The 26,603-nt window shown below is 40.0% G+C and overlaps 1 protein-coding gene across 5 annotated transcripts in view; it reads left to right on the top strand.

Moving 5' to 3' along the window:
* Positions 1-26,603, top strand: part of myocd (myocardin) — a 103,763-nt gene that overhangs the window by 34,101 nt on the left and 43,059 nt on the right. For all 5 annotated transcript variants that reach the window (XM_020611758.1, XM_020611762.1, XM_020611761.1 and 2 more), the window contains exon 2: positions 11,214-11,429. In XM_020611758.1, the coding sequence (XP_020467414.1) occupies positions 11,270-11,429 (160 nt within the window). In that variant the 5' untranslated portion in view covers positions 11,214-11,269. The remainder of the gene's footprint in view (positions 1-11,213; positions 11,430-26,603) is intronic.

Below are 26,603 nucleotides of genomic sequence, written 5' to 3'. Positions count from 1 at the left end.
CAATTTCTTTACATCAAAAGGTTAGATTCGTAAGAGACCTACACTATACACTAAGAATGTCACACCCACAGTGTTGTGGCACCATTGTTTGAAATTTGTATAGAGCACTGCACCAATGGTTATGGAACATTTTCTGTTCTCATAGAGGCCTGACTGATCTGTTGCATTGGAAATGTGTATTCTTGTCCAACTTGGATTAGGCCTAGTCTATGTGGCAACAAGACACAAGCGTGGTAAACACACAGTAGCCTCTTTGCTCACAGCCTGACAAACAGAGCTGGTATTAATTGCCAGCACAGTCTTTTTTGAGATGGGGCGCTAAAGGAAGCTGGAGAATGCATGGAAATGCATGAATGGAAAGTAGCAGAGTGGATTCCAGGGAGGTCTGTGGCTGTTTTGCTGCTGATGGGTATGGTGCGTTAAAGCTTGTCACACAAAGCCCAGCAGAAGTACACTCTCTGTAAACTTTCCGGGAGCTTTTTAAACACAGAGGGTGCCAGCCTACCCAACCAGAGATGGAGCAGGAGGCAAAGCCAAAATGTCAGAGTTACGCACACACACAGTCTGCACACACTCGAGCCCACAACCACCGTGTGTGAGATTATGTGGTTCTTTTGTATTTATATTACCTTATGTATTTGGATTACATGGCTTCTTTGTGTTGAGCAAGTTAAACACACAGGCCATTATTCATGATGCCAGCAGGGAGCCTGTTCAGTGGCACAGAGGCTGCTGAGCTGAGGAGCAGTGATGTCAGAGAGGTTAGTGCAGGGCAGGGCAGGTAGAGTTGTGGCAGACATCTCTCACTGTTATTAACTCTTAACAATTCTTCAGCTGCAGCCACTAGCATTGTAACTTGTCAAATAAGTAAATAAATAATCAAAAGCTGATGCTGATTTCTTGCAGAGCTAACAATTTGCTACTCCATCTGTCCATCCTTTTTCTGCTGCCTAACTGTGGTAGCAGGTTCTTTAAGGTAATCCAGACACTCTCCCCAGCAATGTTTTCCAGCTCCTTCTGGAAGACCCCAAGGCCCCAGGCTGAGCTATATGATTTCTCCAGTGTGTGTTGGGTCAACTCCAGGGCTTCCTACTAATGAAATGTGCTCAGAAAACCTCCAATGGGAGGCGCCAAGGTGGCATCCTAATCAGGTGTCAGACCCACCTCAGCTGACTCCCTTCAATGTCAAGGAGCAGCGACTCTACTCTGAGCTCCCTCCAAATGTCTGAACTCCAAACCTATTCTCGAAGGCTGAGTCCAGCCACCTGGAAACGCACTTCACCTGCTTGTATTCATGGTGTCATTCTTTTGGTTATAAGTGAGGTGAGGATTGGAACATAAAACCTAGACTGATGCGTAAACTGAAAGCTTTACCTTCCGGCTCAGCTCCCTCAACTTGCTATTGTATATGAAAATGTGTCAAAATAAAACTGACCATCAGTGTAAATCTGGGTGCTTTTCTTAATTCTTCCAAACTTTTGTTTCCGACTATTTCTCCTGTAAGCTTCTGCAGACCTTTTCAACACTCGTAGCACAGGTGGTCCTATTGGCCCTTGGCGCCAGCTCAGGTTAAGAGTCTGTCAGTAGCGGAAGTGCGTATTTTACAGACCTGTGTTTGGGGTACTGTAGTTGTCTGTGAGGAGCAGGTACTAGCATGCCACCACTTACACCGCCTTCAAACTGTTTGGGATGTGTGCAACATAGTCTGAAGATCTCTTGATTTGCAGGAGAGATAATCTGTCATATGTAAGACCTGGGATGAGGAAACATAAACCAAGTTTTCTTGGTTTAGCGCCACTCCCCAACAGTAAAAAGTTTACACTAGTCATCTCCAGCTCAGGGCACTGAACTGAAAAATAGGTTTGACGTTTTAAGGGATTACTTTCTTTATCAGGCTGCTGTAGCATCGGAGGACGACTGTAAGTAGGCGTTGCCCTGGGATTAAATGAAATGCTGTCGTTCCATTTGGTCTTAGCGATCACTGTACTATAGCTTGTATCAGGAGTGTAAAACCCCAGAAAGCCAAGCTGAGATTTGTGGCCCAGTCATACCAATAGTGGCATTTTGTAATGAAATCCTTTCATTCACAGGAGCGATTTTTATTTTTTTGTTAGCTTTCCAGCTGTTGTAGTTTACTAACTCTACACCTACATCACTTTGCTTGTTGGACTTAAAATTTTGTGAAGCTGCATGTGTAAATTTCACTTTGCCACTGTCGGTTTGACAAGGCCTTAACCCATAATGTTATGAATCTTAATTTTCTTGTGCTGTTGTATGTTTTTATTTTACTGTGAACTAAATGAAAATGGCTGGCAGTGTTGGGCTATTGGCGGCTGTATTCCTCACACCTCATTATGTCTCATCAGTGTTAATGAAAAGTGTTAATAAAATGGTATGGCCTGCATAAGTGATAGTTAAACCTGGGGTAAGGATGCATCCAGGTTTCACAATGTCGAGACAGCAGACCATCATATTTATTGGCCAATGTACATTATTAATGACAAGTTTCTGTTTCTGATAATAACTGTGTAACCTTGACAATTATCACTGTTTGGCCAAGATTATTTCCTGCAAAAGAAACAAAGCTCCTTAAATTGGTTCTCGGTGTTCCTGGGAGTTGGATCAGTTTTAGCCTAGTTCAGAAGAGGTCATGGTCACTTCTCCTCCTCATACTTGTATCGTTTCCCCATATTTTCATCTTGTTGCTCTCTCTTATATTCTCTCCTAATTTGGGAAAGACCAAGAATCTGATAAACTTCAGTCATACTTTTTTTGCTACTATTTTTTACAGTGGTGAAAATCTTTAAACTTGTGCACTTTAGTTGTAAATCCTCTCTCAGCATATGTAGTGGATGAGGTACAGAATGAGACCTAATACACTCACAGCCAAAGATTGAGTTACAAACCATGCACATTGCACTGTAGTTCTGACAAACCATTTCAACTACAGACCATTTAACTCCTAAATGACTGTTTTTGTGTTAGTGTGGGAATGCCAACACTGGCATTTGGTACATTTGACCTCTGACCTCCTCAGTTTGACTTCTTCTGCAGCTCAGCTGATGCTGAAGTAATGTTGAAGTAATAGTTCCTCATCCACTACATGTCACTGCCTTTGATGTATTTGGCCATTTGTGAGGGCCAGGCAGCATTGGAAGAAGATGGATTCACAGAAAGCGTGTTTTCTATAACATTCTAGACACATCTGGTGAACTGTAAAATAATAATAGATACTCTTCCCTGGAATATCTTAATCTCTCTTGGCATGTGTGACTAGAGAAAACACAACGCAAGCTTCTACTGCTGAACACCATTCCAGTTCATTTTTGTTGAATGTGTGCGTAAGAGAGTCTGGGACATCTTCCACTGTTTTCACTGTGAAAAGTGTCGATGAAATGCCTGTGGCTCGATTCCTCGTGTGATTGATGTGGATAAAGGCTGTCAAGTTAAACAGTTTGAAGGAGGGGAATACTGGAAGCCCAGCTGCACTGACAAGAGTAGAAATATGGGGTTAACTGCAGCTCCTCACTTACCCTCTCAAACTAATCGCTGAGTTCACACGCTTAGCTCCAGCCATTTGATCGGAGTTTGTAAGGTCTTTTCGGGTAAAAATAAACACAGATTAACAGCCTGAATTTCTAAGTAGCACTGAAAAGCAAAGACCTATCATCCATCCATCCACTGTACATACTGCTTAGTCCCGAACGGGGTCGCGGGGTGTGTGGAGCCAATAGCAAAGAACTATACATTACCAAACTGAGATGCAGCTGCAGATATGCTGTGCTTGCACAATTTTAAGTTTTTATTGATTGATTGATTGATATGTGCACTTACTAATGGCATGATTGCATGAATGGCTTCCATTAATATTAAGACATTTACGGGCAACAGGTAAATTTCTAGATCCATATTTAACGGTGTTGTCTTGCTGATGCATGAAATTCTTGCCTCACTGCATCATCTGAGTCATTACAAATGATCATGTTAATAGAAGTATTTCTATACCGATATTCTTCCATGTTACCTCCCCTTCAGCGAAAACACTAACTGTTGCCTTTTCTTTTTTATTTGAAACATCTAACCTTTCAACTTTCTCCAGCGCCCTATCTGCCATAAGTTACAGCAGCTCTGTGTATGCATCAGCTGTCACCTGCTGCTTTTAGGGGCCTTCTAGACTAAACCACATGGGTCATAAAATAGGTACAAGTAACCAAAAATGTTTGGCTTGCTTAATCCTGTTTCAAATGCTTAATAATCCCTCGTCCTATGATAAATCTAAGAATAAATATGGCTGAAAAGGTGCAGTGATAATATCCTGCATTTTATCTTCATTTTTTATTGTTTTCTTTAATAATTGTTGAGTAGCTGATTTAGATTAAGTTTTTACTTACAGTACTTCCCAGTGGTGTATTCTTTTTGTAGGTATTTCTGCTAATTTCCTCAGTTGTTACCTATCTAAACTTTTAAGTATGCACAGCGCTACAACGCTGTCATAGTTCACAAATCCCGTAAATGGGGGGATGAATAGAAGGCCACTGGGTTTTCTTGGAAAGTTCTTCAGAAGCCAAGCTCTGTGTTTACAGGTTGAGAAAGGGCTGGGCTCAGGGATGTGGAGCCTGCAGTCTTTTACAACGTTGTCTTGTCTGTCACTTGACAGTTGACTGCTGTACAGCTATCCCCTTGCTGAGCAAACAGGCCTGTTATATTTTCCATCCAAAAAATCTCAGGGGTCACCAGCGTGTCTGACTGTGTTCCCTGAAACCAAATGGGGGTTTTCCTATAAACAAGTGTACAGGCAGTATTTATACAGACTGTGGCACCTGACGCCATAACACTCATGACACTGTTTAGTGGCCAAAGTTGCCATAAGTCACTTTAGGGAATTAAGTAAATATTTTCATTATGACCATGCCATTGTTTATTATGGAATAGCAAAAGTTCTAAATCTTGCCAAATTTTCTGTTAAAAAATCATTTAATAACAACTTGTCTAAAGTGAAGCGCCATGTACATAGAGCCGATTCCTTTTCATTATTCGCAAGTCTGTTTACTTTCAAACAAATCCTGCAACACCACCTGTTTCAAAAGTAGTGTGAGGAAAGGCCCAGGTTAGCGTGGAGCATTACACAAAGTGCAGAAAGAAAATGTTGGCTGCTTACGCTGATTTTTGCTACATTCACAGGAGGATAAAAATATACCTCAGCCTGTCGAGAGGCACGTTGTCATTCAAATACAGTATGTCACCCATCAGAAACAGGCTCGTATTCCACTTTGTATTATCATGCTGTTGGATTAAGGCAGTATGAGACGTGAGGATGCACTGTACAGTACTGAATCTGAAATTATTGGAGATTATGATTTGGCATGACAATAATTTGAGAAAGAGTTCAGTGCTGGAGAAATGCCTTTAAGATAAAAGCATTCCAGTAAAGACTGTTGGTCAGTCAGACCCTTGGTGGAAGTCATAAACAAGTGGCGCTGGATTATAACAGTATGTTAGCAAAGCTGGAAACAGCCAATTATGGTGCAAACCAAGAGTGATTAAGCAGAACTCAAAGAGGAATTATCATAATGAGCTCAGCTGGAGGATCCCCCATATTGATTGCAACATAAATTCACAATCATCAGTTGGAAATCCTGGACTAATCCCAGTGTAAATACTACAGGCCATAAAATTGGCTTGCTTCAGCTCGGCAGGTGGTCCCTGCAAACCCCACAGCGAGTGAGAGAAGCAGGAAAGAGACAAAAGGAAAGAAAGCATACTACTCTAATGAATCATTTATCAGAGAAGGACAACCAGGATTGATGAATGGATTGAGTAAAGGCTACTGTAAATGTGTGAATCTTTGGCTCCAGATATAAAATCCTAGAAATAGAAAGTGCTTTATAATTGTCCATGAAATTATGCAATCTGCAATTTTAGTCCAGGTTAAATAAACCAAATACTCGATTGCAGCTAAGTTGCTCACGAGTGCTTTAAGAAATGGTGTAATGATGTTGTTAGTGCAAAGCTATACTATAATAGGAAGTAGACCACTAGCAGCCTACAGCCCACCTTTTGTGTTCACATAATTTAAAAGCAGTTCCTGCATATTTTCCCTAACTATGTCATTGTCAAATGAATGAGATGAGATAACCCCTGTGCCTTATGGCTCCAGAAATACTCTTTGTCTTGTTTTATTCTACAATTAAGCAGCACCTCAGTCTGGCTGAGCTTTTGTGGTCCACTCTCACTGGAGCATGTCATACAGTAGCCCTTTATTGTCTGTAAACAAGAATACAAACTGCATTCAAGATGAATATGTTGTATATAGGTAAGCCCCCCTTTTTCACATCACCTAGGAAATATTCCATTATTTAAGACAGTAGAAACAAGCAAGTGTAGCTAGCTAGCTTACACTCAGAAAGTGGACTTGATAAGCTTCAGAAAGTGGTAGCTGGTAGCTTTTTATATTACTAATATTACCACTAATCCTCACTTTATTTATTGTCAATGTAATTTACAGTAGATGCCAAGTGGGAGGGGCTGTTGGTTCCACAAATACCCATTCTGTATTCCCATTTTAAAAAATTCTTTAACAACATCCCAGGTGTTTAGTTTTGTTATTTTTTCACAAACTCTGTGGAAATGATTAAATAAATACATTGGTGACAAGAGTTGTAGTACAAGTCTGACTCGAGTCCTGATTTTCAGGACTCATGACTTGACTTGGACGTGAGCACTGATAACGTCAACTTGGACTGGAACTTGCGCATTGACTGGATTTGAACTCGGAAGTTGGAAGCAAGAACTTTGACCTTTTTTTGCAACAGGGCATAATAATTTGGCAAAGATATTGATATTAATAGCCGTTTGTCCCAACCATGTTGTATCTGCCACACTTCCATCGAACACTCCACTTATCAAAACAGCAACACAAAATAAAAATCACAGTTGTACAAACTCTGTGGAAATGATTAAATAAATACATTGGTGACAAGAGTTGTAGTACAAGTCTGACTCGAGTCCTGATTTTCAGGACTCATGACTTGACTTGGACGTGAGCACTGATAACGTCAACTTGGACTGGAACTTGCGCATTGACTGGATTTGAACTCGGAAGTTGGAAGCAAGAACTTCAGTCAGTCAGTCAATAGTTGTATTAATGTAGACCTTGAGGACTCGGGCCTAGTTAATGTACTTGATCTGGACTCAACTCGGACTGTTCTTTGGTGATGAGGACTTGACTTAGACTCAAACACTGGGACTTGAGATTTGACTCAGACTTGAGATTTAGTGACTCAGCTACACCACCTCAACCTGCATTATGCTTCAAAGTACATCAAATAGCCTATCATGTTATTCTGTTGCTTACCGTAACATAGAAACGTGGGACTTGGATATAAGTTTAGACATAGTTATGACAAAATGTATCTAAGAGTTGTTTAAACATTTTGTTTTTGTAGTTGTACAGTAAAACAAAAGGTGTCACAGTATTTGCTAAATTCATCTAAAAATGACCCAGAATTTAATAATGGATTCATTTGAAGTACAGATTTTATAATTAGTTTTCTCAACAGCAACAATCTTCTGCCTTTTGTTACTGATATACGTGCCACAACAGAGGGTACATTCCAAGGCCCCTTGATCATATTCCTTCAATATTCAATCATGTTCCAAAAAGTGCAAGTGACTCCCTGACAGCACAAGTCAAAACAAAACCAAAGTGTGAAAAGTTCAGGTTACAACACTACATGATATATAGAATTGGAAAGGTTACAGTCTCAACACACATTTTATCTCACCTCACTACATCATCAACAAAATCTACATGGGATCTTCAAGAGTAACATCACACAAGCTAGTAGTTTGACCACTAACTTAAATGCTGCCAGGTAATAAAGATTAACATCCCACCATGTAGAAAGATATCAGGTCAGCCCATAAACATCCTGAGGTAAGTGACCGTCCACCTTTCCAGTCGCGCTTTCATCTGTGAGTCATTAAAGAAAGGGGCAGATAATACAACAAGTATTTGGCCCGACTGAAGGAATCGATAAGAGGACAATTGTTAAACGGGACCTTCTATCAGCTCATCTTGACGTAGCCCCAAGTGCCATGTGTTTTGGCTCTTTCTGTGTTGACACAGAGATACAGCCCACCATTCACTCCACATTGCAACAGATAGCATCAGAGTATAGCCTGGTTCTTTAGAACACAATCTTGTTTTTCCATTCTCCTTTGTCATTCACACTTTTCCCCTCAAGCCTTTGAGTAAATGGGCATTTTCCTAAAGTCAGACTTGTTTCGTGTGAAGTAGATTCCCTGGTAACCTATGATGGTATGAGCTAATACTAAACAACATGGTGAATTCTGCTGTCCTTTGATGAACTTTCATTGTTGCCCACTCTCTGTCTTTAAGGCAGTTTTCCTCTGCCTATCTTTACCTATTCCAGTGGGAGTTGTCACTGTGGTATAAATTATCAGAGTGGGTCCTATCTGTCTCTGGGTGGGCTTTTAAGCGAGTCCCATCAGTTAAGGCTTCATTAAAGAGGTTCCTCCTGATGCTTCACGGAGGAGTCCCAGTCTCCTCAAACCTTTTAACAGACTACGATTTATTGCAAAGGTTGTCCTGTTTCTGAGGTAAATGCATGGGTTTGTTATTGTTTGCCCCGGCTGATGTTTATATGCAGTAAAATATGCAACTCTTTTTTGTTGCTTCAGCCACATGTAATCTGTGTGTCAAGATTAAGGTCTGAGTAGATGCAGTGTCTTCACTATTGTTTCTTAGAACTGGAGACTCAAATCCCAGAGGAATTTTAGGGCATCTTTTTATAAAATGTTTTAAAACAAAACTTGTCATATAAATAAACTGGTTTAAATTCATGGCCTGTGAGGTTCAGAGATAACTGAGGGCTGTGGAACTCAGGAACACACTTCTTGTCGGCTATGTTAAGGGGATCTGGAAACACAGGCTGCAAACAGACAGAACTGACGTCTTTACTAGTTTTGACTAAAGACTGTAGGAAAACGTGGCCAACACCAATAGAGTTCTGGAAGTTTTGAATCCTAGATCGGGTTTTGCGTTCACAAGCATCTTGGCTGTTAGTGGAGCCAGACATAATGAATGTAGGCAGGCACCCTGCTGAGTCTGGGCCGCCTTTAGGCTTACATGTGGCTGCCAGATTCAGCTAGGTTTTTTGGTGGACTGACAATCACCTCTACTTAGCAACACTTGAGCTAGTTTTTGGCCAGTGCAGTCATCTCAGTTTGGCAGATTGTTCTGTATCATTCATCAATAGTCTACCAATTAGGCCTATCAGATTGAGGCTGCTGTCGGGCCATAACATTTTGGCCCCCTGGCAAGTAGGGGAGACGCAATAAACACTATGGCTGAGTTACAGGTTTGAGTCATGCACTAAAAAGCACATTGCCTTGTAATGGACATTAATGGTACTGTATCTCTAGCCACTTGCCATTTGTTGAAAATTGCACTCATTATAGCATGTTGGATGACATAAACATTGTGGCACATTCCTTAAAGCTTAAACATTTTTTGCATGTAGTGAAAAACAAGTATTTCTCCTCCAAACTGCATGCCCACTATGTATACACATTAGTGTCCTTCTGGTGGTTTCAGAAGTAACTGTGTGAGAGAAAGTGAGAAGGAATGAGTCCCCATTTGGGAAAGTATAACAACAACTATAAATGCTATATAATACTCTTGTAATACTACTTAATGTTAATACAAGTACCACATACTTTGCTAAATACAGTAATTGTTGTTACCTGTCTACTATGCTTTATTATCTTATTTTTGACTCAGATTTGGCATCTTTTTATGACAATATTAACTGTAATTTGAAATGTAGACTGTTTTTGAATCCCCAGACATGTACTGTAGCTCAGGAAGGTTTTTCTTCTTTACAAATGTTTTATGAGAAAGGAAATTCAACGTCTTAATAGGACTTCAAGGATACCCACAATGCATTTCAAGGCAAGTTTCTTTACAGTACATATCATATTTCCATACACAAAGGCAATTCAAAGTGCTTAACACAGTTTCAGTAACTAATGCTGAATGTAAACAACTTTGTTTGTTTGCAAAAAAAAAAAAAATGCTACAAGGCACATTTGCAACTCAATATTTATAGCATTTATGCATCAATGTAATGTATAGAAGGCTGGTTGCAATGTACTTTAACTCTACCCTGACTCATTCAGCATGTACCACACAGTGGTTTGTAGAAAATACGTACATAATATAACTGAAACGCCTCTGCTTTTTCAACTGAAACATACAGTATAGTATGAGATAATCTTGTAGCTTTGATTCTGATTAGCTTTGCATTGGTAACAGCTTTACTTGGATTTTATTTGACCAGGAATGGCCTCAACATGTTTCTGTATTCCACATGGGTACTTATAGATCTATGTAGTTTGATCTCAATATACTGTTTTTTCTTATTGTATAGAATCTGCAATCAAGCATTAGCTTAACCTAGCGAAAGATCCTTTTTATAAATGTGCTATTTTTATAAGGTGTTACATATATTTATGAGGGTTTTATTATTTATTATGTTCTTGTAAGCATATAAGCAGCTCTCCAAACAGAGCTTATTAAAGAAAACAGAAATGCATGTTTGTAGTGCCCTATTGTGCAGGCCTCAGGAGACGATGGTTTGTATGGAGCACAGACATGCTGCACAGAAGACTTGGCTTGCCTGGGTCCTGAGTAAGAGGCTCATTTTTCACATCGACACCTTGTGGGGGCTCTCTAAGCTACTGAATCCACAGAGTAGATGTGTTTAATATTTATTCAGGAGGCAGGAAGGTCTGCTCATTGTAAATTGTGTAAATTGATAAGTTGGCAGCAGCAGAGGATTGTGGTGGTTGATGGAGGGATGCATCCGTGAGGTTAAAAGTGGGCTTAAAGCTCTGTAAACAAACAGACACGCGTTCTGCCGTCTGCCTTACTTGAGATGGACCTCTGAAGAGAAACAATGCAAAATTTTGGAACTCTTGTTGTATTCTGCAAACACTAACATGGCTTTACTCCAGCTCTCAGCACCACAGAGGATTTTTCAAATGCAAACATCCAAATGGTGTTTGGTGTGTCTTTCATACTTGTTCAAACTCAATTACCTTTGGCTCTCAAACTTCTTACAGTTGACTAAGGTAGTAGTCAGAGTCACAGAGCATGCGCTTTCACTGTGTCTCCTTCACTTTGATAGGGAAGCTGAGGTGACTGGCGAAGAGATGTCGTACACTGGGGAGTGAAGTGTGGGCCATGAACACAGTGAAATGTTCCGAGAACCGCAACAGCAGTCCAGAAGACAGACAGTGTGGTGGACACCTGCAGAGAGCTACACAGGATCAAGGAGAAGCTGGACAGCTGATAGAGAGGAGAAGCCAAGGTTTAAAGAAGCCATCAAGAGAAGGCAAGAATGGTGAGCTCTAGTTGTATTTATTTTAGTTTCATTTGAAATCAAAGTACAAAAGGACTTCTTCTTCAAACTTAGCTTAAATAATCCAAGCTAATTCAGTGTTAGTTTGTTTAAACAATCTTGCTAATTTTTATTTAATTAACTTTCCTCTTTAAGCACAGTTGAAGATTTGATTTGTTTATCTACCTAAGCTACTCTGCCTAATTTGTTTTCAACCACTAGAGGGTGCAGTGATACTCAAAACAAACAAACACCATACGCTGCTTCTGACCACTCTTTGCTCATCCTGTCGTGCTTCCTAAATCTTTGACGTAAACTATTCATGCCTGGTTATGACAAACTGTACAAAATGCAGCCTCCAGTTTGAAGCTAGCGTTAGCCAACTAACGAGTACATTTGTCAGGCTGGTAGAGCGCTACAGTAATTCGACACAAAGTTAAAACCATGACCATGCTAGGTGGCTAATGTTACCAAGACAAACAGGATTGAACGTGAAAATGAGCTTTTTGTTACTCTGACTTCTAGATAAACTTTAAGCCAGCTTTGATGAATTAAAAATTGATTCTCACATCAGATCGTCAACAGTCAAGTTCTCCCTGCTGAGTGAAAACACCACAGGTGCTTATTTTTCATACTTGCTGGCTCTGACCAAATACTGACATCTTCAAGGACATTAATCGTAGCCGTCAAAGGAATGATGAAGTCATCAATCAATTTAAAAAAGCAGAGAGTAAACCACAAACAAGCTCACCTCTGTTTTATATGGGCATTACTGTTTTGTTATGTTTAGAAACTTTAGAAAATTGCACAGATTTTTTTTAAAGATAAGTAATGTGTATTATCTCTGCCAATGTACATAACAGCAGGTAAGTATGCAAGTCACACGTCTTTGCCAGAAAAGCCCCCTGGCCAGATAAAACAAGACTGTTTGAGCATTTTATTGAATCCATCTGATGATTAATCCATGCTGAAATATTTTCTTTTCAGCTTCACAGCCCAAATCAACCTGGCTTATATGCCACTCACATCACAGGGCTGAAGGTGAAAGCATCTGAGGAATCCTGTGATTGAAATTGGTATTTTTAGACTGATGTATCCCTGTGGACTTGTAGAATAGTGAGAGCAACACAGCATTTCCCTCTGCACTCCTAGACCTCACAAAGTTTTCCATGATGTCATATGTGGCGCGGGAGTAAGAATAATTGAAGAGGCAGATGAACATAAACTGGAATCACTTCAGATCCAGCCATTCATTTTATTTCCTTATTCTTCAAATCAGCTTGCAGACGGGAGGGACAAGACAAACAAAACAAGTGAGGAGCCTGGACTGTGGCTCCTCATGTCCCTGCCAAAGGCTAAATGACACATTCCAAACACACATGAAAGATAAGGCTGTTACTGACAGGGTGACCTCTTCTTCATTTACTAGTTACGAACACAGTAGAAACACAGCATTCTGTTCAAACCTTGTGAACAGCTCATTAAATTAATAGATGGTTGTAATTTTACTGCTGTCGTCTAGACTCTGACAGATACTGGATTTTTGAGACTGATATCAGTGTCGATACTGAAGAATTAAAAATTATATAGTAACAAAATATTTTACCATGTCTTAAATATAAACACGTGAGACAGAATAAAAATAATTAGTCCTTAAAACGTGTTACTAATGTGTTTTGAATGCTTCCATGAATTTCAACCTTCAGCCTAATAGTTTTCACAAACCCAAACCTTAAAAAAATAGTAGTACCTCTTCAGTTTTGTAATTAAAAAGCTAGTACTATCTGAGTATAGGTGGATCATTTTAGTGACAAAAAAATAACCTTGTGCAAAACATAAATTATCAACAACTATAAAAACATAAAAACAATATTAATATTAGAAATTAGAGCATAAAATAAGATTCACATCTGAAAAATACAGACCCCTAACAAAGAGAGATCAGATAATTTGATATATTTTCTGACTAAATATGCTGCTCTCTTTAGAACTAACGTTTGAATATTTACACATTGAAACACCAGAATGCAATATACAAGTGAGCAAAACCTTCAGAGCCTTCACAAAATGTGTCTTTCTGTGTGTGTGTGTAAGTGATAGTGCAATGAAACAGATAGACAGAAAGAGGAGTTCACATTGAGCAGAGACGTTTCAGGCTTGGCTCTTTGCCAGAAGTAAATGTTGCGAGCTGGTATCTCATGACGTTTTCTCTCTGTGCTGCTCCAAATAAATAATCCTCACTTCAGTAAAACTGAAACTGCCTAATGTGAGAGCCAGTATACTGAAATTTGCAAAGGACTAAAGTTCAGATTGAGGTAAGTTATGTTTCTGCTATGTTAATACAATTTTGTAACAGGCAATAATGACAAGGAATCGCCTAACAGTGTAATTCCTAAGGCTTCATAGGAATCCACAGGATGGCATCATTAACACAAGTTTACCATCAAAGGTGTTACCAGTGTGCTGCTGCTCACTTATGCTTTCAAGGCCTGCTTTTTCTGAAATGAGAAGTGTTCTTATATCCTAATTCGTTTTTTGCCTGGTCAGCTCCTGTACAAGAGACCACGAAGTCTTCATTCAGAAACTATTTTCTGTAAAAATCTTTATTATACCTCTGACCATCACAGGAAAAGTCAGGAGTAGAGATGCACATTTGCTCTTTTATCTCATTCCCAGGTGCACTGATTGATCACTTTGTCTCTGGAACTAAAGACCAATTCACACTGAACAAAGTTTTAGACACTTTTTTTTAAACATGCATCTCACATAGCAAATAAAATTCCCTTCTATCAAGTGTGTCTGTTCACAGTGACTCTGACACATTAACATAAGATGCATTATCTCTGGACACCACATTTTTTATGCTTCTGGTCTTTTTTTCTCTGCTCATTACTGAAACATAATCTGCACACACGGCTGTGAAAATCACACAAATCCTCCTTTATTTTCAGTTGTAAACATTTTACTGGTGTCTGTTATGATGGACCAGGCTCCTGATGCAGCTCTGAGCTTTCTGGTTTTATTTTTCCCTGTCCTCTGTAGCAAGCCGGGAAAATCAATACAATTGATACCTCCATTCATAAAACATTGCTGGATTCTTCCTGAGGACCCTACATGAACATTGTCCAGTACATTTCTGCTGTTGGCCAGCCTGTGAAGGGGGGTTTGTCTGGCCGCTCTCCTTTCGGCTCATTGGGAGCTGCTGACAGATAGCTGACGATAAAGACAATGAAAGCACAGCTCACGTCGTGCATTCAGTGTGGATCCCCAGTAATTTCACTCATTCTGACTTTGACACAATTCAACAGTGGACCTGTGATTGCCATTTGGTATAAAACATTTTTAATAATTGTTGTGCATTAAACATGCAGTCAGACTTCACTGGCCTTACATCTGAGATGCTGATTGGGAAGCGTTCCAGTTACTCAGTTGAAGGCAGCCCAACACTACTGTAATTCTCCACAGGATTTAACATAAAAACATTGATTTGCCTGATACAAATCTGCGCAAGGCTCTTTTCATTTCATCAAATAAGAGTGGAAGAGAGGTCCTAGTGGGTAAGAAGGCTGTTTGGCAGTTCGGGAGTCTCTAACACCTGCACTTAAAGTTACTCTGGTTTCTCCAATCTGGCTTTTCATGCAGCACCTTTTCCTGCAAGCTGAGTGGATTCCACACTGATTTGATGGTGGCAGGAGTTAGGGAGATTACCCTCATCTGGAGGAGATTAGTCAGTGATGCTGATAGACATGATCAGCCCGACACTCCATCATTTCACGCAGCTTAACATTGGCTCTGCACAGCTCGGCTCTGCCCCTAAACTGACTGATTCATTTTCATCAGAGGAAATGAACTTAGCGCTCTGATTATAGACAATCATGCAGTGTAGCGTTAAAATTTGAACTTTTAGTACAGCAGAAAAAAAAAATTTAAATGAATATAATGAACAGATATTATTGTAGACATAACAACAACTGCCTGTTCTGTAAATGGTACTAACAAAAAAGTTTACCTTGTTATTCTCATTATCAAAAGCATTTTCTGCAGATCTGCCAGGCATTCTATCTTAACCACAATCAGCATAAAACCTCAACACCGTAACAAAAACCAGCATTTGTTTGTGCTGGGCAACAGGTGGAATGTGTGCCGAAGCATTTCTCCGGCTGTTGTTTTTAGCTCCTAATTCATCCGTGAAATTACTCACATGTTCATTCGTCATCCAAACGAAGCCGAGAGCAGCAGACCTCAAGACAAGAATCAGTTGATGGATAGAACATTTCTGAGGGCAGATATTACCTCAGTCTACACGGGCAGTAAACAGATTTATTATTTATCAAACCAGTGTGTGTGACATGATGAAAACCTGAATGGGAAAGCATAAATGCTATAAATACTTGTATTCAAGCAGAGGGTTTTGTTTCTTTTTGGAGGTTTTTTGTTCAGAATTTGCCTCTCATTACCAAGTGCTGTTCACCTGTTTGGAATGTACAGTGAAGTTGCTTTGTACCTAATATAAATACAAGCCATACCCGTTGTGCTGCAGAGAGATGGCAGGCTCTTGTGTGGCGTGAGAGCAACCTTTATTCATGGGCTCTTCCAGTGATGTAAACTGTGGTTATGTTAGCTTTTATGTTGATAAATATAAAAGTGAGTGAGTGTGTGTGCGTGTGTGTGTTCTGCTCCTGCCCTCGATCCCTGACAAGTAATTAAGAATATGAGGTCACCATTGAGAAGACATTGCTATGTGTCTGCGATCCTCCATGACAAACTGGCCGCCCCTTATCCAGTCAAACCTCAGAGAGAGCTGTTCCTTGCACTATGTATAGAGCCCAAAAGTATTTAGTCTTATGCAAATGTGTTAGTAATAGAAAATGTGAAGGTACATCATGCTGTTGAATGTTGGGATGGGGGCGCCATTTTGGGAGGGAGGCGCTGTATTTATTTGCATACATTGATGTTTTGTTTGGCTAATAAGTGGCTAAATCGCTTAGATCTCGCTTTACTGACTATGGTAATTCAGAATGGATAACCTTAAGCTGACCTAAGTCGTAGTGGACCTAGAGATCCTGTCAACGTGAGCAACAGACTGAAAAATGACTCTGCAACCTGAATTCAGCGCTCGGTTCAAGAGCTGAGCTCTACCTGAGCAGCGGTTGGCAAATAACACGTACACTGCAGATGAACCAATTTCTGTCCTGTCTGTGCTCAAACTGAATCAAATCAAATCAAATTTTATTTGTATAGCGCCAAATCACAACAAAAGTCATCTCAGGACACTTTACAAAGTAAGGTCTAGACCTTACTGTTATCAATATTATTACAGAGGGAAAACCCAACAAATCCCCCTTGAGCAGCACTTGGTGACAGTGGGGAGGAAAAACTCCCTTTAACGGAAGAAACCTCCGACAGACCCCGGCTCTTGGTGGGCGGCCTTCTGCCTCGACCGGTTGGGGTGAGGGGTGAATTCAAGGTCACAACCTATGTTAGCATGTACAGCTTTAAACTAAACAAAATGTTTGTGTAGTTACACTATGTGTCTGTGTAGCTACAAGGCCTATACATTAACAAAACTTAATTCATAGCATAAAAATATGAATGTTTAAATAACATTTCATAATAAATAGTTGAGTTTTAATAATCCTGTTGGATCATTTGTATATTCCATACAGTTTATTAATATGATTATTTATTAACATGAAACACACTGGGGATCCAATAGAAATGACATTGTTTAATCTTGTCAGCTGACTTACACATACAGTTTTTAGAAGAAGGAAAAGTGTTATTATTTCATGGCTTCTGTTATTATGAGTAGGATTTTCAGCTGCTGTCCACTGGCAACAAAAACTCAACTGAGCGACGATTAAACTTTCGGTGATTGTCACAAATATGTGCTATGAACAAGGACAAATATAATATAGAGGGAATTAATTGACTTACTTCAGCAGCTTACATTTGGAGTTTTCATTATTTGTTAAAGTCTTCACAAAAGCAAGCAATTAAAGGAGTGCCCTATATCATCTGTCACCACAGATACCAGTCCTATTTATTCTAAACGCTCTAAAAGCTTCGTTGGAATTAACTCTTGGATACAGCAACACACACAGAGTGAAAGAGAAACAAAGTCTACAGTTTATTATGTGGACTTCATAGAGGTATCGGTCATCAGTGCAGTACTACATGATTTAGCATTCTTAAGTCAAGAGCAACATTGACAGTGATGTAATCTGCAGTCCTCTGTAATTATTCATTCATCAGCTGTTAGTTGGAGAGATAAAGACTGTCTAAGATTATCTCTCTCTCTCTCCAAAACTCCGGAAAAGATTATGTCATTGGTTTATTTTTAGAGCCCTTTAACGGTGGCATATTAAACAAAACGCTTAGAAATTCAATTAAGAAACCACTCGGCCTCAATGACCTGAAAATAACCCAGAGTTATTCTAAAACAAAGGCTCTGCCGACCAGCCGCTGTGCTGCCTCACATGTGGTTTGGAAACAGGAGTGCTTAAAACCACCAATTCTTAAGGGCTGTGGAGATTAATGAAGAGTTTCTTTTTCCAGGTGTTGTATTGTGGATACAAGAGCTTGGGGCAGTGATTTCTTTTTTAACCAAGTGGAGAAATCCTCATGATAGAAATGAAAACAGTAACAAAATATACAGCTCTCATCCAATTCATGGCTGGAGAACAGGTACACATTCTAGTCTAAAGTGAAAGGAAGCAAGAAGAGACAGCTCAGGATCATTTTTAGATATCGATCACATGTATGGCATTTATGTGAATGGGGGCTTGAAAGAGTCACTTCCATATATTCCCACAGAAACTATCTGAGTAAAGGGAAAAGTTTCACTGGTTTTCACAACCCCTTTCCCCTTACATTTTTTTTATAACATTGTCTAACACTCTAACATAATTATATAAAAGAGACATCTTAGCCCACTCTATAATTTTGTACTTATTGGTCTGTCATCATCATCACTTCTCAAGGCTGTCTGTCATCTCCTATTGCTTTCATTGGAACTGCTTAAAGCTGCCACAGGCCTTTTTGATTTTAATGGAAAATATTCAGCCTGTCTTTTCTGCCTGAACGACAAAGCTGCAATAGTGAAAAATGGCTCAGCCCATCTGATTGGTTTGGCATGTTGGCATAAGGTAAATGAGACTGATCATTACAAGACTGAAGTATAAGCTAAGCAGGTTTGATATAATGCCATATTCAGCTGAACACTTTCTTTTAGTATGAAGCAGTGGTATGATCTCACGTCTCATGACTTAGATTTGACCCATACTCAGGAGAAGATGATGGGGCAAACTTACTAAGGTGTGTTCTTATTTATTAAGGTGTCGCAATGAAAGATGTGCATTTGGTCTCGTGCAATACTTATGGCATATGTAAGGCAGGGGTGCAGAATATGGGAGGAGAGAATGGACATTTTACACAAATACCCTCAGCACCCGATTTACCACTGCAAACTGATCACTGCAGCAGAGCGAACTGCGGCTAATATTTAAGGTCATGAGAAAGCAAGTTTGAAATTTGCAGCACTGCTGTCAGCATGGTGGCTGTTAGTCATTTGAGATTTTGCCAGTGTTACGAACACATTTGAGGAAGGTGAGGGTTTTCTAAATCGTATGTCTCTTATGGAGATACCAGAGGAGATTGTGAAGGACTTTTATAGACATTTACACTATTCTTCAATAACTGAACAAAGTCAAAGACTATTTCAAGGCTGTGGGACATTGGGGTGCAGAGGTTGCTGTAGCACCCCCTGGAGGGCCTGCGGGTCTGCCACAACTATAAATTCAAAACATAAACAATAATAACTACATTGGTAGAAGGATGTTGGAGGTGGAGCTGCCAGGCAAGAGGTCAAGAGGAAGGCCAAAGAGGAGATATATGGATGTGCTAAAAGAGGACATGAAGTTAATTGGTGTGAGAGTAGAGGATGCCGGGGATAGAGTTAGGTGGAAACAGATGATTCACTGTGGTGACCCCTAACGGAAACAGCCGAAAGAAGAAGAAGAAGAAACAATAAAAACTACATAAAGCTTAATTGAATTTTTATCCCTTCTTTTCATGTTCTAATAATATTTTGATCTTAGTAAGTGGTTAACAGTAGATCTTGGGTTCCAAAGTTTCAGTTGGTTTGGTCAAACCACGCCTTTTTGTAAAGCTGGCTTTCCTAACAGCCAATGCACATATTGCACCATACCCACAGCACCCTCCACTTGAAACATGTTGAAAGGTCACGACAATGTGACTGGTAGGAGACTACATGATTGCAGTTCGGAAGTATGTTTGTTGGTTTCTTCAACCAATATTACTGCTTATACACAGTAATCTTACACTTAATATGCTTTATCTTGGTCCACACGTGTGCAACACAGGTGCCAGGCCCTCATAAGTAACACTGCTGTGTAGGTAAATAGGCTGACAAAATTGCAGTGACTCAAAACACAAATTTTAGGACTTGACTCAGTGGCTCAGAACTTAACTGTCTTGATCTGAGATTTCATCCAGAAGTTGACTCAGGATTCAAATGAATGTACATTTGAATGTACATTCAGGATTTGAATGTACATTCAAATGTAACTGTCTTGACCTGGGACTTTGTTGCCAAGACCAGATTTTGGGCCTATTTATGATCTACAAAATAATGCCATTGTTACAACTCTAGTATGCAGGACTGATAAATAACATAATATGTGTTCTGAACTGATATCACTTTAAATTTTTCATTGCTGACATTCAAACCCTTCACCTTTGTGTGATTTGCAGCTACTGAAATGCCAAAATGCAGATGCCAAACTTATTTTTGTTGAACATAGGAACTCATCTGTTTAACTGCAGTCACTGATCATGAAAACATCACATTAAAGTTTTCCTTTTTGTGTGTTATTGCACTCTACAAATGAAATCGACAACCCAAATGATGAACAAATGAAAAAAGAATTTGGATAAGCCAAGTACGAGAGGTCCTGCTTCTCATAACTACAATCCCAGTCATGTATCAAGGTACAGTGGAGGAGTGCTGCATGCAAGGTGAAATCATTCTCAGCTCTGTTCCCCTTTGCTCTCCTAACCATCCTCATGTGTTGTGAATTTAAAAAAAAGAATTAATTTTATGATTTTACTAGTCAGCAACCCAGGTATGCATTTGTCAGAATAAGGGCAAAGTTAGAACCATATGTTAATTTGAATGGGAGGCACCTGTTTGTGATTAGGGCCATTCTGTGGACAATAGAAACAGAAACAAGGCTGTACACAGGCAGAGCACAAAGGACAGGACACCACTGGCTCAAGTCAGAATCAAAACATTTCTGAGGCCTAAAGGATTCATTTGAATGAATCCTTCACATTGATGAAGAGGCTTACTGAGGACACTTATGTTGTGTCAGTGAGCAGATCAGTGTTTTGAATCTCCACATACAAAGAATTTCCTCTAAATTGTAATGTGATTTACTGTGCTACTTCCTTCTCTGTATGTGGGATTGTTGGAGCAAATGATTCTTTTCTTAGAGGACACTGAAAAAGCTTGTGACGCAGAGGTTTTGAGGTGTTTTCCATTTCAGAGTTCAGATTTCTGTCAAAGCTGAACCTTTAACAGGCATTGGAACTAAGATATGAAGATAAGGCTGTTTGTCAAACATTCACTTTTTGTTAAATCTTTAGTTTTATGAATCTAGACAATGCAGAAATACGATGTACAGCTGCTAAAAATGAAAATGAAAAAAAGGATAAGCTGCTAGAGAGTGATCATTTAGTGTAAAATAATGACATCACAATAACATGTCATCAAGGCAGGTATTTAAAATAAGTATTTATTTTTCTGTATTACCAAACAATTTAAAACACATTAATTTCACCCCTCTCTCACCACCTTCTTATTAGATACAAAGTCTCTTTTAGCCCCTTTCTGTCAGGTCCACTTGGCATGACCTGCCTCTCTTCCACCTTTTTCTCCTCTGTTTTCTCGACCTGCGGGATCGGCACCTCAGTTGTGTTACATTCGGTAATTAGCAACTCGTTTGTCGGTGCGCACAGCTGGGGTGCATCCCAATGATTACCTGCCTCCTTATTTATACCTCTGGCAGACGCTCCATCGTTGCCGGAGCATTGCCTTACTTGCCTTATCTAACTTGCATACCTCGTAACAGACCTATTTTCGTGGTATGTATTATACGTCATTTTGTTTTCCACGCTGACAGTGCCTGTGCTGTGGATCTCATTTTGTACGTTGGTTATTTGTTTTGTGTTATACGTCTCTGGACATTCCACGCTGACGGTTCCTGTGCTGTGGATGTCCTTTTTCATTCGCCAATCCTCCTGGTTAGTCATCTGTTCACCTGTCCGTCCTGATCCTCCCACTCTCCTGGTTTCTGCCGTTAGCTTGTCTACTCCCCTGGTCGTCCTGGTCTCCTCCACCATCTCTGCCCTACTTTGCTGGTTTCTGTACATGGACTCTGATACATTGTTTTGTTTGTTACTGTGCATTTCCCACCATTAAACCTCCTTTTTTTAACTAGCACCTGGGTCGGCAGTCTTGAGTCCAACCTCAGTTCTCCCTCACCCTCCTGGTGAGGGGGACTAACCATAACACTTTCTAGTTTGTAATTTCACAGTAAATCCAAACAGCACAATGTTTAGTATCACTCGACAGCTGTCTGCATCAAACCAAAGCAAACAGTGAGCCAGATAGCTCGTCTTCTTTGTAATGAAATTTCCAAAGTGTACTGAAAATGAAGCGCAACATACATAAACAGAGAGTGGTCAAACTAGATTTCTGTCCTGAGCTAACGTCCTGAACATTGAAGAACATCTGTAATGAACACATACTTGGCTGATAGGATCACCATACGACTGGCTCAACCATGAGCTCAATATAAAAGTTGGTACTTTGTTGTTTTTTGCTGAAGCTCATCCCCATAGCTTCAGGTATGTCAGCTGAAACCTTTCAAAATATGACCCTCAGTGCCATGTTATACTTGGCCTTTGGGATATGCAGCATTTAGGAGACACTGAGAAGCGACATTTGATGGATTCCCTGCTCCACACTTCATGTTCATGTTAGGGAGTGGAAATGATATGATCCACCCTAGATTGTGTGTTATCATATTAGATGGTTCTTTGGGCCATAAATTTGAAACTTCACTGAAGTTATCACAGTATATCCTTGTTATGAGAAAACACAGTATGTCATTATAATAAGAAAATATACTACGGCATAATAATGTGAAAAATCACATTTTAACGTGAAAGTATTTCATTATAATGAGATACTGAGCAACTATTTTTTTCTCATGGTGGCAGCAATACACTTCCATAGTCCAATAACACACTATAAAAGTGGTGAGAAATTAAGCTCAAACATAAATCATGTAGTAATATAATCACTATGGGTTACTACCATGTAGATATCTCCATTTGCTGCAACAAAAAACAACATGAAAGTATGAAACCTAACTCAAAATACTGCATGTTAAAATGTATGTTCATTAAAATAATTTCCAAAACCAAAGATGTAGCATAAGGGCCCCCAATATGGAAGAATCCTGAAGTCAGTGATTTCCACATTGCCAGCATGATGGACTAAAAGTTCAGTCTGTAGGTTCAACCACTGAATTTAATTGGAAGGTACTTTAAAGTATCTGATTTCATCACATGAAACTGGCAGTAGAGTTGTTCCCCAAAGTGAATGCTTCTGCTGCACACATACTAGAAGAGATATTTAGAGCTATTCGGGCAATCTTCCTGTTCACCCAGACCGCTTTTGCCTGTTTTACTGAGAGGGGCTCACAGGTTGTTCTTGTTTCTACATCACCTGTCTCCTCTCCTTCAGTTAGGCTGACAGTTAGCATATGCAGTGATTAATTATGGATGCATATGGATCATTTTGCTGTCTCTCATCGAGCCAATATCCCAAAAATATGGCTTAATCATTAAAGTACTTATTTTAAACGTTCCTGCTTTTTGCTATTTATGGAATCCGTCGGGCAACATGGTCTTTAGTCTGTCAATAGAGCCTCACTTCTTGAGGGCTCTGCTTCTTTACCTAGATCAGTTCAACACTTATACTTCACATCATCATGCTGACAGTCAGATGAATTTCTGAGTATCTTCTGTTTATGTCATAAGATGTTCACTGTGCTTTTTTCCCGGTTATTACTTTTTTACTTACATTTCTTGACAGAGTTCTTGACCTCGGAGCCTAGTCTATGACATCACAGTTAGAGAGGGGCCAAAGGACCATGCACAACTGAACAAATCCAAGCCAACTGGAATTTGACTGGAAAGCGTTGTGTTTACACATAATATAAATTATTTTGGAAAAAGTCACTTGTATGGACAGCACAACCTATGTCAACAAAATTCTATTTGTTTATATGTACAACTAAAACAAAGTTAATGCGTGTGTAGTTACGGTTTAAAATTATTTGCAGTGTCATATCACAACTCAAAGCTGTCAGAAAATCTGAAATACACCTTTATTATATCATCAAATAACTTATTAAAGTCAAATTTACCAGGAAAATGATCACCTATACACAAATCAGTGTGATAATATATCATTCAAATGGCATAACTTGCCTTCGGGATAAATTTATTTGATCTGTACTTTGAATTTTAATTTTGGCTTATATCCCATCCACTAACATGCTGTAATGGCAGGAGGATTGACTTGTGATTACCTCAGATCAGGGAGCTCTCATGCCAGCCATTGTTATATACAGTCTGTGAGTGGCACTAAGAACTGCGTTGGCAGTCCATTGTGAGTGCAGTATTAACACACATCCATCTGTAGGTGTAATTGTTGAATTGCCAGTTTTTGAAAGATGCAAAAGTTGTTGAATGTGCATTGGCACTGGATGTAGATTGTGAGTAGTGGAATTATTTAATATGTACTGTATATAATTCCTAGGGATACTAGGCTAGCATAAAAATCTCTGCATATAATACGTCAAATTCACCCCCCCCCCCCCTTTATGATAATGTGAATCACTTTGTACAAGTTTGTTTTTACCAACACATCCAGTTATTTGTCTCTGTGATATTTACCATAGTCACATGGATATTTTTCTCTTACCTAGTAGTTTGTGCCAGTCATGTAACTACAGTTTGTCTTTGTGAATGAAATACCTACTGTGGCCACCACCTCTATTTGTCAGGTTCGCTCGGCCGCTCTGGCCTCCCTCACCTTTCCTACTGTCTCTTGCCCATTAACACTAATCACGTTCACCTGTTCCTCACTCCCTTATCACCAGCTGCACTTGATTAGGTTGCTCACTATATTACCCGGTTTCACTCCTCAGTCACTTGCCAGTTCGTTCTCGTCTCTAGGCCATTTTTTCTCCGTGCGTTGTCGTTGTTTTGTATGTATTTATTCCCTTGCCAGCTACTGTTTTGTGTTCCCCCCATGGACTGTTCCTCCGGACCGTGGCTCCACTCTCCCCTCCCAGGCAGGTCAATGCTCAGTCGCCTATCTGTTCCACTATTGCCTTCATCTCTCTGTCTCTACCTTCAGTAGCCACCATCACCACCGACCAGCCCAGGAGTGACCCCACCTACGCAGCTCGGCCCAGCTCTCCATCTCCTCGCCTCCTGCAGTTGGTCAAACACCCGGCTACTACTCATCGACAGGACTACGCACTATTTCCCTCTGTGTACTGTTACTCTCCTCATCACTGTACATAATAAATCATTGCTTGCACCGAAGTCGGCTACCTGGGTCCGCCTCTTTCTCGTTCGCTCACTGACAGGTGCGAACGGCACATAACACTATCATCCTGCCTATTGGCTTCCTGGTAAGTATCCAGTGTCTGACGCGCTCTCTGATCTGTAGGGTCTGAGCCAACAGCAGACCTCTCCAGAGAATTTCAGGCAGCCATCCCCAAAGGCTGTTCCCGTCTCTGACAGTCAGGAATGATAAGAGTCGCCAGGCAGCACGTTCCCAATCAGCCAAATTATACAGTACAGTACAAGGTCACACTTGAGACAGACGCCGTTGCCACACTCAGTCTGTTCATTTTTCCCATTTGAATCCTTCACATCTGACATGTCCAGTGCTCCGTGCATGTTGATTACAAAGCTTTTACAACATATGGAACAATGCTTTTATTTATTAAAACAAAGTTTTCCTATGCCAGTGAAAAGGTGAAAACACTCAGAAGCCCAGAAAGCAAGATTCCCATTATCTGTTCACTAATGGCCTGATTAGTGAAAAGGACACACTGACAGAGATAACGCCAGTGACCTGTCTTTTTGCATTCAGTTTCTCCAGTTTGCTGCTTTCTGCCTCCTTGTCTAACAAACCATTTGCTGTCTGCTTCTGAGATTTGATTATCTGACAAATTGTGCCCTCTGACATGTCGAGAAGCCCAAATATTTGCAAGCTGTCAGTCAAACTGATGAACAGGTGAGAGTAGTCGTGGACAGTTTGCAGGCTTGTGTGAGGTATGCAGAGAGTCAGAGTTCCCCTTGTCGGCACAACGCTGAGGTGTCTCCAGTCACACACAAATAGAGAAGCCAGCTGACAGGAACCTGCATGTGTGAGGATGTGTGTGTCTACATGTGTGCATCAGTGAGTTTAATCTAGGCGTCTGTTTCTAACCAAGCAGAGGCTCAGCAGACAGCTGTCACCTCCAGTCGCTTTATCAGAGGACTGGCAGAGATGTGGCTGTTGTCTGTACTTCCTCTGTTTATGTCGATTCAGTGTTTGTCCAGGTACCCTGTCGTTTTAATTTAACATGACGTACTGTAACTGAGCAAGTCTGAAAATAGAATAAAGCAGCAGAGTCTGAGTGCCAAGAATGGGTTCAGGAAAGACAATACACTGACATTTCTTCCAAGATCAGTAAAAAGAAGGAATGAGGGGAGTTTGGCGAATGACTTCTGTTTAACAGTGGATGTGAAAGTACAAGCAAAATGGAGCAGTAACTATAAAGACATCTATTTTTTTGAAGACTATCTACATAATTTTTGTTGTGCCAGCTGTTTTCTGAATTTGCTTCATTTTACAGCCAGTTTTCTGTTAGTGCTTATCATCAAAAAGATAATAAATACATATAGTTTAGCTGAGCTGAGGTGGATTTGAGGGTGATTTTGCACCTGACTTTGCTGGTTTGGTTGAACTGACCATGTGTTTGCCTGTTGGGTGCAGTTTGTCTGTGGTGTGGAAACAAA

Source organism: Monopterus albus, unplaced genomic scaffold (assembly GCF_001952655.1).
Source record: "Monopterus albus unplaced genomic scaffold, M_albus_1.0 scaffold117.1, whole genome shotgun sequence".
NCBI classification, from domain to species: domain Eukaryota; kingdom Metazoa; phylum Chordata; class Actinopteri; order Synbranchiformes; family Synbranchidae; genus Monopterus; species Monopterus albus.
This window is presented reverse-complemented; position numbering and strand designations above follow the sequence as displayed.